Source organism: Azolla caroliniana, unplaced genomic scaffold (assembly GCF_043228905.1).
Source record: "Azolla caroliniana isolate FFs.n. ecotype wild unplaced genomic scaffold, voAzoCaro1.0.p SCAF_7, whole genome shotgun sequence".
Classification (NCBI taxonomy): Eukaryota; Viridiplantae; Streptophyta; class Polypodiopsida; order Salviniales; family Salviniaceae; genus Azolla; species Azolla caroliniana.
Window position 1 is genome coordinate 14929151 of NW_028230442.1, and position 15657 is coordinate 14944807.

General features: G+C 38.0%; 1 protein-coding gene across 3 annotated transcripts; it reads right to left on the reverse strand.

Moving 5' to 3' along the window:
• Positions 1 to 8708: 8708 nt before the first annotated feature.
• LOC147862027 (F-box protein At5g51370-like) lies at positions 8709 to 12940 on the reverse strand. 3 transcript variants are annotated; one of them, XM_087322486.1, is made up of 4 exons: positions 11320 to 12940; positions 10458 to 10807; positions 9653 to 10216; positions 8709 to 9153 (listed from the first exon to the last, which is right to left on the reverse strand). In XM_087322486.1, exons 1-2 carry the CDS (start codon positions 12819 to 12821, stop codon positions 10531 to 10533), a joined length of 1779 nt encoding a protein of 592 aa, XP_087178612.1. In that variant the 5' UTR covers positions 12822 to 12940; the 3' UTR covers positions 8709 to 9153; positions 9653 to 10216; positions 10458 to 10530. The 3 variants fall into 3 exon arrangements, with proteins under 3 accessions (XP_087178612.1, XP_087178613.1, XP_087178611.1); XM_087322487.1 differs by lacking the exon at positions 9653 to 10216 and having other exon boundaries at positions 11320 to 12741; positions 12830 to 12936; XM_087322485.1 differs by lacking the exon at positions 9653 to 10216.
• Positions 12941 to 15657: the final 2717 nt, after the last annotated feature.

Genomic DNA, 15657 nt, shown 5'->3' on the forward strand with positions numbered 1-15657 from the left:
CGAGCTCTCCAATGTCGACGACTCAAAACAATTCCACCCTCCTTTGTTCAAGCCCCCATGGTCCTATTCACATTTCATATGCATGCCCGCATGTTCGCAATATCTTCTTCCTCTTGTAACACACACATGTAAAAGAGGGTAGCTATGATGTGAAGGTTTATTGTAGCATCTTTAGGTTTGTATGGTTCCTTCAATTTTGCCCAATGTTTTGCAACTGCATATGTGAGTTTTGAATTATAACATCTAATTGTTTTTCATCTATATTTAGTATTATCTCCAATCCAACTCTTTGGTCTACTTTCCGTCACTCCTTCTATTTATCTAACTATCAATTGCTAGGTTCACGACTCGCACTAATTGTGACTTGGAAGAGCTTGTCAACATCAAGTAGAAGTTTCATTTGAGTCTAGCAATGGGCACAGTTCAGTTTCAAGGCAAAGAAACTAAACTGAACCGTTTATATAAAACAAAAACCAAACCAAACCGTTTATGAACTCTCAAGTCTTTAAACCAAACCATTTAAGAAAAAGTAAACCAAACCATTTAGGGAAAAGTTGAAACCAAACCAAAACATTTAATAAAAAATTTAAATCTAACCATTTACATGAAACTAATTAGTTATGTAAATAAACAAACATACATTAAATTAAATAAGCATTTAAGTTAAATTTATTAAATCAATAAAAACCCATTACTTAAACCATTAAATTAATAAACTATTAAAGTAAAAAAAAGTTAACCCATAAACCTTTAAACCAGTTACCAAACCTATAAACCCGAGTTTAGAACCGAATCAAACCATTTATCGAAAATCCAAACCGTTAATTTTTTTGGAACCAATAAACTGTTAAACCATGGCTTAACGGTTCAGTTCGGTTTGAGCCAAAACCGTGCCCATTGTTATTTGAGTGTTCCATGTTTTGTAATTTTTCTTTTTATTTCCAAAAAAAACGTACTTCACATTAGTTAGCAATAAAAATACAACAAAGTTCAGCACTAATATTCATAGAAACAACCTTAGTGGAATCAGTATCTATAGCACGAAGGAAGAACTCCAAAACTCCTACAATAATCCCCAACCCTACCTATCCCACCAAACTCTTTTACAACAAAGTTATCTTGTTAATATGACTATGATAACTTACTTGTACCCCATCTAGACATGCATATTTACATCCCATGTACAATATTAGGGGTTGTTGGTGGAAACAACCACTTGGGCACTGTCACGGACACACCAAGCGCGGACTAAGACGGAGCACGGATGATGAGGCTATGACGGAGCGATGACACGAGGAACTTAAGACGGGGAATGACACAAGAGCATAAATATAGAGATGAAAATCAAGGAGAGAGGATGGGCGAAATGGGAATACTAGATTGATATGTCCATGACTGGCATTGTTCACCTTGAATTCCTTCAACGTGAACTCAACTATTTATACTAAGTGGCATGCATACCTGTTGCATGCATGTGATACAATAGAGCATGTAAGTAGTAGGTACGCATGCATGTGCCAAGTGTTAATAATACAAGGGAGAAATTATGCACATGATTCTAGCTAAAACCTACAATGAGGAAGTATATACATGATTATATACTAGATGTGTGGTTAACACATAACACTCGATTATAACATGGTTATGTCAAGAGTTCGAATCTTCACAGGCACCTGGTAGTTCCACTTAGGCCCTATCAAAGATTTGATCATCATGGGAGAACCACCCCATTTCAGCAAAAATTTTGACCTTGGCATTTCTACTTCGTCTGAATCCCCCTACATCAAGTCGTACCATCCACATAGTCAGGCCATCAACTTGAACCAGATGTTTAGCATCACCTCACCGCATGGAAGCTTTTGCCGTTGAAAAACAAACTTGCAACGCCTAGTCCAAATGTGTCAAACTGATAAGCATGCCACCATAAGCCAAATCTCCTAAAAAAATCAGAATTTGCGTTAGGTTTCACCCCAACACATTGGGACACATTGCCACCCTGCAGTATAAAACCATGTCCCTATGGGTTTAACTATTCTACCCAACCTTCTCCTTTTAATGTGAGACCCTATATGGAACCCCACACAACTTTTCCATTCACACCGCAAGCTACCACAATTTTGAGGCCTCGACACCAAATGCTAGTCGCCTTTGTACAATTCCAGAAACAGTGAGGGATTGATTCCAAAGCATGTCCACAGAACTGACAACCAACCTCACCACCATGAGAACTCAACCACTCCCCTTGTGGCTAAGAAGCAACAACCAAACCGTTATTTTTTCTTGCGTATCCAATGCCCATAGTCTCCTCCAAAACAACTTCAGGAAGCCATCTGATATGCCTTTATCCTTCCAGCTATTACGAGTCTGTATAGCACCCGCCGATTTGGAGCCAATGATTCGCTTTCCTAGCGTAGTGTTGTACTCAAAAAACCTTTTCAATTTGGTTGTCCCGGTTTTTGCCACCATACATCCAATGGATCCCACTCCAAATCACATAGGGGCTTGTTATCAAAGAGCCATATTTTACACGCCGATTTGGAGCCAATGATTCGCCTTCCTAGCGTAGTATTGTACTCAAAAAACCTTTTCAATTTGGTTGTTCCCGGTTTTTGCCACCATACATCCAATGGATCCCACTCCAAATCACATAGGGGCTTGTTATCAAAGAGCCATATTTTACAATCGTGATCAAGTTTCTTAGGGTCCAGGTTCAATTGTCACCTCTTACCCTCCAACACTACCACCCGCACTACCAACCATCTACCATCTACCATCATCTATCAATGCAGTTGGGTTGCCCCACAAATGATCCTCATTAGATGTGCCCTTGTTGCGGATAATCTGTGTGTCACCCTTACCTACAAACCAACCTAACCAAACTCCCTCTTCCGCGTTGTCATGAAGATTTTCGGCAATAGTGTGAAAATCCCATAAAACGTACGAAATAGAGTATGAATCACGTAATACAATAATTGTGAAGATAACATTTTTAATATCTAAGTACAAAATGATGGAGGTTTCGAATGCACTTTATTACACGAGAAAGGGACAACTAAATGTCAAGATATGAGGGTATAAAGTTTGTGAAAAGAAAAGAGAAAATTGTGAGATATCCCACATAGGCACGACAAATACGGCTCTCATCATATATAAGGTGGAGCAAAAGATATTATCTTTGTGTCTATGTGTGGAGCATAGAGAGTTCAAGGTAACTTGAACTAAGAGTGGAGGTGGCTAGCTACTCGTAAAGGGTTTTGGCCAACCAAAACCGGACCGGCGATGGAGCCGGTGATCCGACGGCAATCCGGCGACGGCATCCGGCACCGGTATCCGGCGAGGCACCGGTAACCGACAGCATCCGGCGGCGGCACCGGTATCCGGCGAGGCACCGGTAACCGACAGCATCCGGCGGCGGCACCGGTATCCGGCGACGGCACCGGTAACCGACGGCATCCGACGACGGTATCCGGTAACCGGCGGCATCCGGCGACGGTATCCGGCGAACCGGCGACTAGATAAATAAATATATAAATATATATACATATTTACATATACAAGGAGGGCAAGTATGGATTCAAACCTTGCACCTCCAAGTTAGGAGTCAATTGGCTTACCATTAAGCCACTATTTAGTTGAAATTATATTTCTATCATTGTACTTTTACATGTAAATTCTCATACATGAGATCTAAAATGAGTGACATGGTTATCATGCACCACATGTAATACTTAAGCACCAAATGGCAAACATGCAATTTATGCATGTCTTGTACCCTCACATGCATCATATGAATGAGAGCATCTATAAAAGAGGGAAGGGGGAGGAGAAAAAACACGGTTTTTTTTATGAAAATTAAGAGGAAGAAATTCGTTATCAAATTGATCGTGTAATCTCAACTTCTCTCTTTCCCAATCTATCTTAAGTACTTTCTCGCCAAAGCTTCTATCGACTCTAAATCCTTCTGGTCCAGAACCCCGGCGGTTCCGCCTCACGATCCGCGCGTAGTGACGGATCTTCACGACAGCGTTCAACTTATCTAATCCATCAATTGCCTTATCTATCAGTTGGGTCACCTTCGCTAGCCTTCCATTATACCTAATGTTACCAACCTGACGCTCCCCCCTCTACCTGTTGTAAACCTCCTAGTCTCTTACCGACCTTACATTGTACTCAAACATATGCCCCCAAGGCAAGTATTTTTTATGTCCAAGCATCATACTGTCTTCGCTTCTAATCCTGGGATTCCAAAACAACGGTTGTCATAGCCATTCATCCAACGATTTCGGTTGCATTAAGACCAGCCCTTCTCTTAAATTTGCCCATGACTTCATTATGGCGTAAACTACCCTATCCTCCATGCCAACCAGTTGTTTCAACTTTAAACCTAGACTAAACAACCTCCACGTATTTGCCTACCAAGGGCCACCATTCCTCTGGCCCCAAAGGTCAGCTCTATTCTTAAGGAGCACCTTCCATAATTTTGGTTCCCGAGTAGAGCCTTACTTTGGTGAACCGAGTCCGCCAGCCCGAGACCTCCTTGATTAACCAACCCCACGCCACTTTAGTTAACGTTGTATCATTGTCTCTACCCGACCACAGGAAACCTCTCCCCATTGCCTTAATGTTTTTTATGTGAGCTTTGTCTAACATCCAACATGCCACCAAGTGCCACATGGTGTCCAGCAAAATATGGTTCACCATGACCACCCTACTTGCAAGGGAAAGCTTTATTGTTGCCCATAGCTGGAGCTTTTTTCAAATTTTGTCTTTCACTTGTTCGAGTTGTTAATTTTTAGGTGTCTTTTGTAATTTTCCTTTGTTGGTTTGTTGAAGGTATGTGTTCAGCTTGAACTTGCCATAGTACTGTGCTTGTCTTAAGTGATATGTGCAAAGTTTTGTTGGTTGTAGAATAGTGAAATAGTTAGATTTAGATAATGAAACAATGCCCTAATACCATGTAACAAAGATTGGGACAAAATGAAATAAAAGGTGGAGCACAAAGGAGGGAAATTTGATGAGTGTAACAAGAGGAACTCGATATTCAGAAGACTATTACAATAAGAAGTCAATACAACAATTTAATGTTAACTACAGTGATATTCATGGCATTCGCCATCCGTAATATTCGAGCATACAAAATGGCCCCAAGAATATTATAGAACCATTTGTTTATTTATTTATTTATTATTTAAAAAATAATATTATTTATTATTTATTTAACTATTCGAGTAAAAGTGATGGATTATTGAACCTTTTATTTATTTATTTATTTATTTATTAAAAATAAAACAAATACTTTTAAGTTTTACATCTATTATACAAATATTATTAGTGTGAGGTCCCAATTTTAATGTCAAATAAAAATATCAAATTTTGTGGGAGAGTAAAAAGTGAGGAATCAATGAACCTTTTATTTATTTTATTTATTTATTGTTTTATGAAAAGATAAAACAAATACTTTTAAGTTTTATATCTATTATAAAATTAATATTAGTGTGAGATCCCCTTTTTAATGACAAATAAAAGTATCAAATTTTGTGGGAAAGTAAAAAGTGGGGAATTAATGAACCTTTTATTTATTATTTATTTTTTTATTAAAAATAATTTACATTTATTATAAAAATATTATTAGTCTAAGTCTCCTTTTTAATGTGAAGTAAAATATCCCTTTTTTTATTGTCAAATTCCTCTTTGTTTTTTTTTTCCAAAGAAAACACTACTTCACATTAGTTAGCAAACAAACTACATCATAGACCACCAAAATTTCAGCAACCCTCACTCTAGCCTTCTCCAATTCCTCACCAAAGTGTTCATAGTCCCGACTCCCCACCTCATTTTCAACAAAAGTATCCCAACAACTCCTATAACCTAGTAATTAACTTGTACCATATCTATACATATTTACAGCACCTGGTCACTAATGGAAGCCATTGGCGGAAACAGCCATCGGGGTGCTTGGTAGTTCCATTCAGGCCCTGATGATGATCTGCCCACCATAGGAGAATTACCCCATTTCAGCGAGAACTTTGACCAAGCTCTTTCAACTGCATCAGATTCCCCCTGAATCGAGTCGTATCGTCCCTGCAACCAAGATACCAACTCGAACCATATATTTAACAACACCTCACCGCTAGGGAGCTTTTGTTATGGAAAAACAAACTTACAACGCCTGGTCCAAATGTGCCAGATCGATAAACAAGCCACCATCATCCATATCTCTTTAACTTATAATTAGGGATCGGCAACGGTTCGGTTTAGGCTTAGCCGGTTTGGCTTGGATCAGGCCAAACCGGCTAAGCCTAAACCGTTTACGGGATCTCAAACCTGAGCCGAGCCGGTTCACAAACCGGTTTAGGCTAAACCAGTTTATGCTAAACCGGTTTGGTAAACGGCTTGGAAACCTCCCTCTCTCTCTCTCTCTCTCCCTACCTCCCTCTCTCTCTCAAATGATCCACTATATACTATAGTATTATATACTATATACTGTACATTGTACAAGCTCTCCCTCCCACTCTCTCTCACGTCTGTGGTCTCGACTCTCTCTCTCTCTCTCTCCTCGTCTGTGTAGTTCTCCCTCCCTCACTCTCTCTCTCTCTCTCTCTTTCCCCTTGTTTGTTGTCTCTCTCCCCCTCTCTCTAAAGTTTATAAACGGCTTAAACAGTTTAGCCGGCTTGAGCCGGTTTGGCGAGGCTCAAGCCGAGCCGAGCCGAGCTCAAACCGTTAAGGCAAGGTCAAGCCTAAACCGAGCCGAGCCAAGCCGCTAAGCCGCTAAGCCATTTTCAAGCCGACTAAGCCAAACAGTTTAGGCTTGAGCCGAGCTGTTGCCGATCCCTACTTATAATTATAACTTATATGATATACGATATATCTAAGGAAATAAAAAGTAGAGACTTTATGAACTCTGTTATTTTTTAACGAATATTTTCCAGGCATTCGTATGCGTATTTGTATGCATTCGTTCGGTAACCTCCACGAATGCGAATATGTCAATCTATGCTCGTAACATTCAACTTCCCACATAATTATAGATATACACGCCCACATCAAACAAATAATATATACACCCATTAGCCATTACACATAATTAAAAAGTACACACATGGATTGATACACATAAACACAAAATACATATGCATACATTCATATACAAATTACATAAAGGTGCATTCACACACAAACATATACATACATCCTTACTTACCCATAAGCCTTAAACCCTTCACACATCGTTACAAATTTACAAACATATAAATACATACCTTTACATTTAAACAAATATACATATATGCATGCTTTTACCCTTATGTGCGTACCTATACACTCACTAGCCCCTTTCATTAAAAGATACCTAAACACTGATACTTTACACATATACAAGTATACATATACATAAAACAAATTTTTGAAGGGTACTATTGCATTCAACAACTCCACCATCAAAACCATTTTCCAATTTTTTTAACGGTACTATTCATGCACAACGCCGGCCAATGACATTGGAATGCAATGAAGCATATTTTTAAATATTGGAATGGCGCACATGACTAAATAGCATCACATTCGGCCAGAAAAATTCTCAATTCAAAACAACCGCCTGAGTTGTTTATAAAGATTCAAACTATGCAAGATGCCTGGACAATAAAAAATCAACCTCCAGCTACTTCTGATTTGTAGGTAGAACAAGTAGAACAAACTCATGGAGATCTAACTTCAAGTGTACATAGCAACCTCAATTACTAAAGCAAAATTTGTAGTTGCACATGACACACCTAAGGAACCATTATGGCCCAATCAACTAGTTGGCACATTTCAACATATCAACCCGAACTAGTGATAGTTAGGATGCTATCCCTTTGGCGAAGAATCCACTACATCATTCAACATCAAAAAATTATAGAGATCATATATCACTTTGTCAAAGAATGTGTCATCAAGAAGAGACATGTCAGCAAGATTCCAATACTCAGCAATACATTTGATGCCATGACTAAAAGTTTTCCAATATCTCAATTCCAATTTTTGCACTCAAATGGGCTTGAAGTGAATTCCAACATTGACGAGCTAAGTCACCTACATTGTATATGCCCATTACAAGGGAATGTCGAATTGCAAGATGTGTGTTAATGGACACATACATATTGTATGGGCTATTTATGTAAATAGACATGATGGTTTAACCATAAAATGTATTTTCGATACGGTACTTTTAAAGTTTGATTTTAAATAGAGTGAAAATAATTTAATCTGGCTACAACAATGTTTCACTCACACTCTTCTCTCAATTGTTCATGCTTAGACTACCTAAATAATATGTTGTGGTACAGCATTGCTCTCCACTTTCAATACCTTGCAAGGTCAAAAAAACAACCTAATGATGGTTATGGCACACAAGCTAGATCATCATGTGAAGGACAATATCATTCATTTTCCCCACTTATAAAAATGTAAAATAGATTGTTGGATTAATGTCAAATGCAATATTACAGCAAAATCTTTTGCTTCAACAACTTGTTAGCACACGTTAAAATTAGTGGAGAGGGAGAACAATTCAGTAACAATCAGCTTGTTAGTTACATATTAGCAGAGAAGGAGAGCTAGTGAATAATAATCCAACTATAACTAGCAATTCCAGATGTCAACATTTACAAGCATACATGAAAGATGAACATTTGAATCCATACTTAGTGATTGAGGTACATAGTAGCATATCAAAAGTTCTTACGAAACATTTCATAGCATTCATATCAGCTTATTATTGGATTTGTTTATAACAATTGCAATCCCCGTTAATTTAGTGTGGTACATAAAATCTTGGTCAGTAGCTCATAGTATTATTCATGCTAGCTTATTGGATTCATTTACAATTGTTGGATTTCCTGATTTACCAAGGCAAATTTCAGCTATTTAAGTTCATCTTTTGCATAGAGATTTTCTTTTCAGTATCTTCAACTTCTGTATTAATTCAGAAAATTAATAGTTATCCTAAACCCAGAATTTTGAGAAATTTAAGAAATAGGCTTCTAAACAAGTAAATTTTGTTCCTCTGATGAGTTTGCACTTAATCTTTGCCATGTTAACAAGTCTCTTCAGGTCACTTCCAAGCTCCCATGCTCCTAAAATTATATTGACACCATTGTTCTGTCTTCCATAGAGCTGCAATGAACAGTAAAGATTTATACATTATGAGCATATGGCATTAAAAAATTGAATCATTAACCAATTGGTGAAAGCATTAAAATAATAATGCAGAATGTTGCAAATGAATATCAGATTCTCCGAGAGTCTCAAAATGCAGACAAAAGGTATTTTCGAATAGTTCCTTTCATGAAGAGAGATGGTTATTGAGATGATAGAAAATTTATCAATCATGCCCATGAGTCCACTTCTTTGAGTTCTCTCAGTAAACCATTCCAATACACAACTCTTTCCACATCTAAACTGACGACCATTTGTTTTGAAAACCCCACATGAATAATGATACATAGACCCTCTCCACAATAATGATACAATATAGAACTTCTTTCCACATCTAAAATGAGAACCATTTGTTTTCTCTACAATAGAACAAAGCTGAGACCCATTTGTTTTGTTCATTCTACATTCAGAACCCATTCAAAATTTGTTATTACTACATCACCAGAAAACCACTGACCTTTCAGGAAATTCCTGCAACATCTGAACGTAGCCATAAAGATCTCAAAAACAAGGTGAAATATAAAAGGTTTTCTATATCAATTGACAATGCTCTCTCAAACTTTCAACATGAGAGTAGCAATCATACCAAACTGATATTATTGCTAAGAAAAGCTATCAGCTTTATTCCAATGTAGATACAAGACTTCCATATAACAATGCCTTCCTTTCATTCAGGCAAATTTACAACTTCTTTCCCTTTTACTGAATTATTTTCAAAAAGAACTCGTTCCTTATCACTTCTTTCTGATTTCTTTCAATTTTGCTTACTTATTTCACTTTGAATTCTTTTCACTTTTTCAAATTTCTTTCACATTTCTTCCATCTCTTTCACTTTCAAAGACATGGTCTGAGACACAAGACCCTATCCCCCTCCAAAGGTCTCTGTGACACAAGCAAAAATATCTGGCATCCAACCGATACTTCTGATTTCCAATTTTCTCTCACATTTTTCATCATTTGTTTAACTTTCCAAGACATCCTTCGAAGACACAAAATTACCAATAAATCCCCTTCCACAAGTCTGTTAACATCAAGGTGAAACGAAGAGGATTAGGATACTAATGTTGATGACTAATTGCTATTAACAAAAGATGTGGGATAACTTGTAATATTTTTTTCGCCTTAAGTAGTAATGTTATTGCTCACTGGCTAAAACACTCAATGACAATGAATCTATTGCATACTTCATTGAAGAATGAAGGGAAGAGAAATCATTTCAAGCATCATCGATAAAAATTATGAATTTGACACAAATCACTTACATCATATACCAAGATAGTAAAGAGTATCCATGAATATCTGTACAGTATGTTTCTGGATAATGGAATCGAATTCTCAATTAGGGCCCCCTTTCTTAAAGAATTTGCCACCTTGCTGACCTATCCCTGTTCCTTCCAGGCTACTGTGTAGAAGAGATTTCGCATCTGGGCTCCATTTGAGCTCCTTCAGGTTACAAAATTGGAGAGAAAGCTCTGGACTTATATCGATGTCTTTGATATTGTTGCAGTATATCACTCGAAGAGCTTGAAGCTCTTTATATGCCATTACTACCATTTCTAGCCCCACTGTTGTCAGAGGTGAGCATCCTTCTAAAGAAAGAAGCTTCAGACGCCTGCACGATAATAGTAAAAAATGCCAAAGCCAAGAATCAAAACGAAAGGCTGAAGGCATTGCTTTCGATTGAACTCCAATTGAAAAACATGTTTTCAAAAAAACTAAAATACAATTCTGAAGAAATATGGTTTCAAAACACTCATATGAGAAAACATTTTCCAAAAAATCTGCTTACGACACTTAATAATATGTTTTTGAAGCAAATGAAGAATAGTTTTTGGAATAATCAAGACAGAAATCCCAAGTATGCGTTTCTGGAATATATTCCGAAACAAACAAATGAAATATGTTTTCAAAACAACTCCCACAAAAGAATACATTTCTGACACAATCAAATACAACCCGAACGTAATAAGTTTTTTAAAAACACTATCATGAAGAATAAACTTTCAGATATATTAAAATATACACAAGGCTCGTGTGGACTTGAACACTTCTGAAGCAATCCCAATGGAACCTTGAAAGCCTATATTTTCAAAACATGTGATCAAAAATTGCATTCCTTATTACCTGCATGTTGATGCGAAATAGAAGATGTTATCATCCAATCCCCAACAATCTTCAATCTCAAGCTCCCGGATATTCACACTTAACATCATAAGCGCACAAAATCCAGCACCATCTCTGAGATTACATCTAGCAAGCTGAAGGCAATCTAATGACATACAATAACCAAGATGCTCGAAAGGTCCAGGATGAAGATCAATCTGCTTACAATTCTGTAATCTGAGTGTCTTTAGGCAGCTACAGAATGAAAGACCGGCAATCCATCCATCATAAAACATGTGATTGGATACTGTGAGCTCTTCTAGCATCATACAACATTGGCCAATGGCAGCTATACCATCATAACTACCTTCACAGCCACTCAAATCAAGCTTAACGAGACGATTACAACTTCTGGCGAGAATCGTTAGACCTATGTCTGTGATTGAACTTCGATAATACTCGCTTACATAACCAATAAGACGCATTATCTGTAGATTTTTGCATGCTGAGATGGCATTTAATGATTCGTCTGTGCAGTGATGAATCTCTAGTTGCTGGAGAGTTAGGCATTTCTGAGCAATATAAGTGAGTCCATGATCATAGCTATCATGAACAAAAACGGATTCTTCAAGTTTTACAACTTTCATCAAGTCAATTTCAGTCAGTTTTTGTTCTAGTTTTCCTTCAGATATGGCTTTGACATCATTGGCAAGCTCTTGTGCTGCTTTTTCTCCATCAGGTAATATAGATTCCAGGCCATTCTCAAACTGATTTCCTTCTGTTTCATGTGCAGACATGGCTTTCAAATTGTTCTCAGCCTGTTTTTCTTCCTTTCTTCCATCGTCAGAAGCAAGACCCTCAGATAAGGAAGAATCATTGATCAATCCATAGCTAAATAAAGAAGGATCGATCTCAGGTTTTCTGACATCTACAACACACAGGCGTTGTAGATCTGGAAATGAATCAGCCAAGATCTTCATACCTTTGTCAAGAGTAGAAGGAAGTATTTGCTGGTTTTGAATAAATCTTTCCAATGATGGAATATCAAAAGCTTCATGAGCATCAAGATGAATGCTCAGGAAACTGTGCGTCAACCGAATGTTGGAGAAATTCTGGTTGCTTGACATTGCAGAAAGACAAGCAAAGGAAAGATCGATGTCAGTAAGGTTTGGAAACCTGTAGGAAATTCGTTCGTTTTCAAGAAATCGCCAATCTAAAACCTTAATAGAGCTTCGAAGGAGACCTTGTAGTTTCATCCATCTCTTGCAGACTTGCGAATATGGATATGGAGAAAGAGGAAGAAATCGTAAGATCCTTAACATAACTTCATCATCCAAACACTGTGTTAAATCCATGGAAGCTTCGACGGTACTAGTAGTAATAGCAGTAGTAAAACCTGTTGAGACCTTCCATGGATCGATCTTGTTTCCCAGTCCTTTAATTCTGTGCATGCCCTTACCTTGAGATTGTTTCTGATGATGATATTGTCTTTCGTTATGGTTATGAAAGAAATCATGAAGCATTTTCTTACCTCCTTCAGCAACAGCATTGCAGTACTATAATTGGCGATGGCAGCTTTAGGAAGAGTTCTCTCTCACACACACACACTCTCTCTCCCTCGCCCTTTCTTACCGTGCTACAAAAAAAAAGAAACGTAGAGAGAGAGAGTTGGGGGGGGGGGGGGGGGGGGTTGATTACAGAAAGAAAGGAGACGATTGAGACAGATGGAGAGGCTATGGCCACAAAGCAGAAGGAAAGAGAAAAACAGAGATCTCTCTCTCTCTCTCTCTCTCTCTCTCTCTCTCTCTCTCTATGTCTGTCTGTCTGTCTTGTCTAATCTGTGTGCGAGAGATGGAAAAGAAAGGAAAGGAAAGGTGAGAGAGAGAGAGAGAGAGAGAGAGAGAGAGAGAGAGATGGAGTGAGGATTCGAACCAGAGACCGATCGATCGTCCGTCTTCCTCCACATTTAAAAAGGGGTTTTTTCTTCTTTTTCTTCTTTCTTCTCTCTCTCTCTCTACTCTCTACTCTCTACTCTCCGCAGACCTCCTCTCCTCACATTTATTATGTTGGTAACCATATGTATATGTATGTAAAACGCCCCTTTAAGGGTTTCCCACTGGCCTACTCTCTTTTATTCGCATATATATGGTGGCTTCCGAATCCTTCCTAAACCCTAACCCTAAGGATCAACGCATGATCTCTACCGCATGATGATCATATCGAGATGTAGGAGTTGAATCGACCTCGAGAGACACTCCAGAAATGAGCATGTTGAACGCGAGAGGGCGAACTCTACAAGCGTGACACCCACTCCAGAAATGAGCATGTTGAACACGAGAGGGCAGACATCTATAAGAGTGAGCTGGCATGTAGAACTTTGTCGCATGATGATTGTGTCGAGATGCAAGAGTTGAACCCACCCCGAGAGCCACTCCGGATTGAGCATGTTGAACACAAAGGGCGGACTCTATAAGAGTTAGTTGGCTACACACCCTTTGCAAGTTTAACTTGCCTTCAAACCCCCCACCAATTCAATAGACCACCGATGTTTTGAAGAGTTTGTGAGAGTTGAAAGTGGATTCCATTAGGCAACTTAACATTTGTGTGGAAATATACATGTGGGATGCAAGAATTATCGTGTTGGATGTAAGGGTCGAATGTGTGACCTTTCTTGACCTCCTCGAGCAAACCTTAGCAACTAATGCTCAATTAGCATAAATACCAAGGTCGAGCACATCTACCCACATGGGACAATTTTAAGGTACACACATGTCAAAATTAAAGTCTCTATTTCCATGATAATGTGTGGGGCGTGGGGCCATCATTCTTGCACTATGTTTCCATAATCTATAACTGAATTGGATGTGTGCCATTTATTCGAAGACATGGACTAGAGAATGCAAATTTTCTAAATTGATTATCATAAAGTGGGATCAATTTTTTACAAACCAAGTGAAAGTTCTCCTTTTCCTCATTCTATTGTCGCTCTTAACTTTTCCATGATAGTTGTATGCATATTTAATAGCACGTGAAAAAACCCTTGTTGAGCCCATCACTATAGTGAGAATCCTTACAACATAGTGACCCCTCGTAAGATGTTAGTAAGACTAGTTGACATAAAGGTAACTCCAATTGGGACAACCTATTAACAAAACTCAATTGTGACAATTGTCACATCAAATTCCCTTTAACTTGTTAGCTTCTCTCTCTCTCTCTAAGATTGCATGGAAAGCAAGTAAAATGTTTCACAAAGGACATACAAAGGTGAATTTTAGGGTTTCGTATGGGTGAATGATATGTCCATAGATTCCTTTGTAAATGAAGCTTTCTTGCAATGCCAATGTATCACAACTTGGGAAATTTGTGGAGGCTTGTGGTTAAAACATTATATTGCACATAATGAACTACAAAACCATCTTTGTCTCTATATTGGGAAACCACACTCATCGACACGTGCTAGAGCACATCCCTTTGTCCACCATTTATACCGTTGCTTCAATACCACTACGCTCACATTCTCTTCCTTGTGAGACAAAGGTGTTGGGGCAACTCAACAATGATCATGTTCGTCCTTTCAACAACTCCAATTGTAGAGAATCGTATGAACAAATGTAATGCCCATTGTTCATAGGTTGTGATGTATGTTATGTCCAAATTGATGATTAACTCAAGCAAATCATAGTGCTAGTAAGAGAGGTTGGAAAAATGAATATGTTATGCCTTTGTTAAGATTAGACAATTAGGTGGAGAATGTTCTCTTTCTTCATAGATTTTATCAAGGAGGTTATACACAATAGGTGGGAGACCTTGGGAGATGTACATTAATTAATTGCTTGTCTCCTATAATTTAGGACTCATATTCTTTGTACATTCCAAACGACTCATAAACAAGTTCTTAAACTAGAATGATATATTTCGTAATAAGACCATTCAATACAAGAGTTATTCTATCTAATTATGTACATGTCCTTATCGAATGAGCAATATCGCTTTAGTTCATGTTGCCAACCAAATTCTTCAAACTCATTTGGCATGCATTCTCTACCTTCATATGATGCTAATCGTTTGATATAGTTCCCACATGCCTATTTCTACCATTAACTTCAGTTCTTCAAAGCCAATAAATGCATGAGACTTACTAAGTAAACCATACATTTCTTGACATGTCAGCTACACATGTCTTGAAATAATATAGCATGTTCCTTCAATTGATGTCGTTTGTCTAGGTCCCCATAGGAAACTATGAGCAATTTCTAGGTTCTCCGTTGCTTTGCATGTGCTTTTGTTGACACCCTATTTCATTGTTGTTTCCCAAAAATGTAAAGTGCACGTGCTATGTTCTTCATTGACCTTAACAAT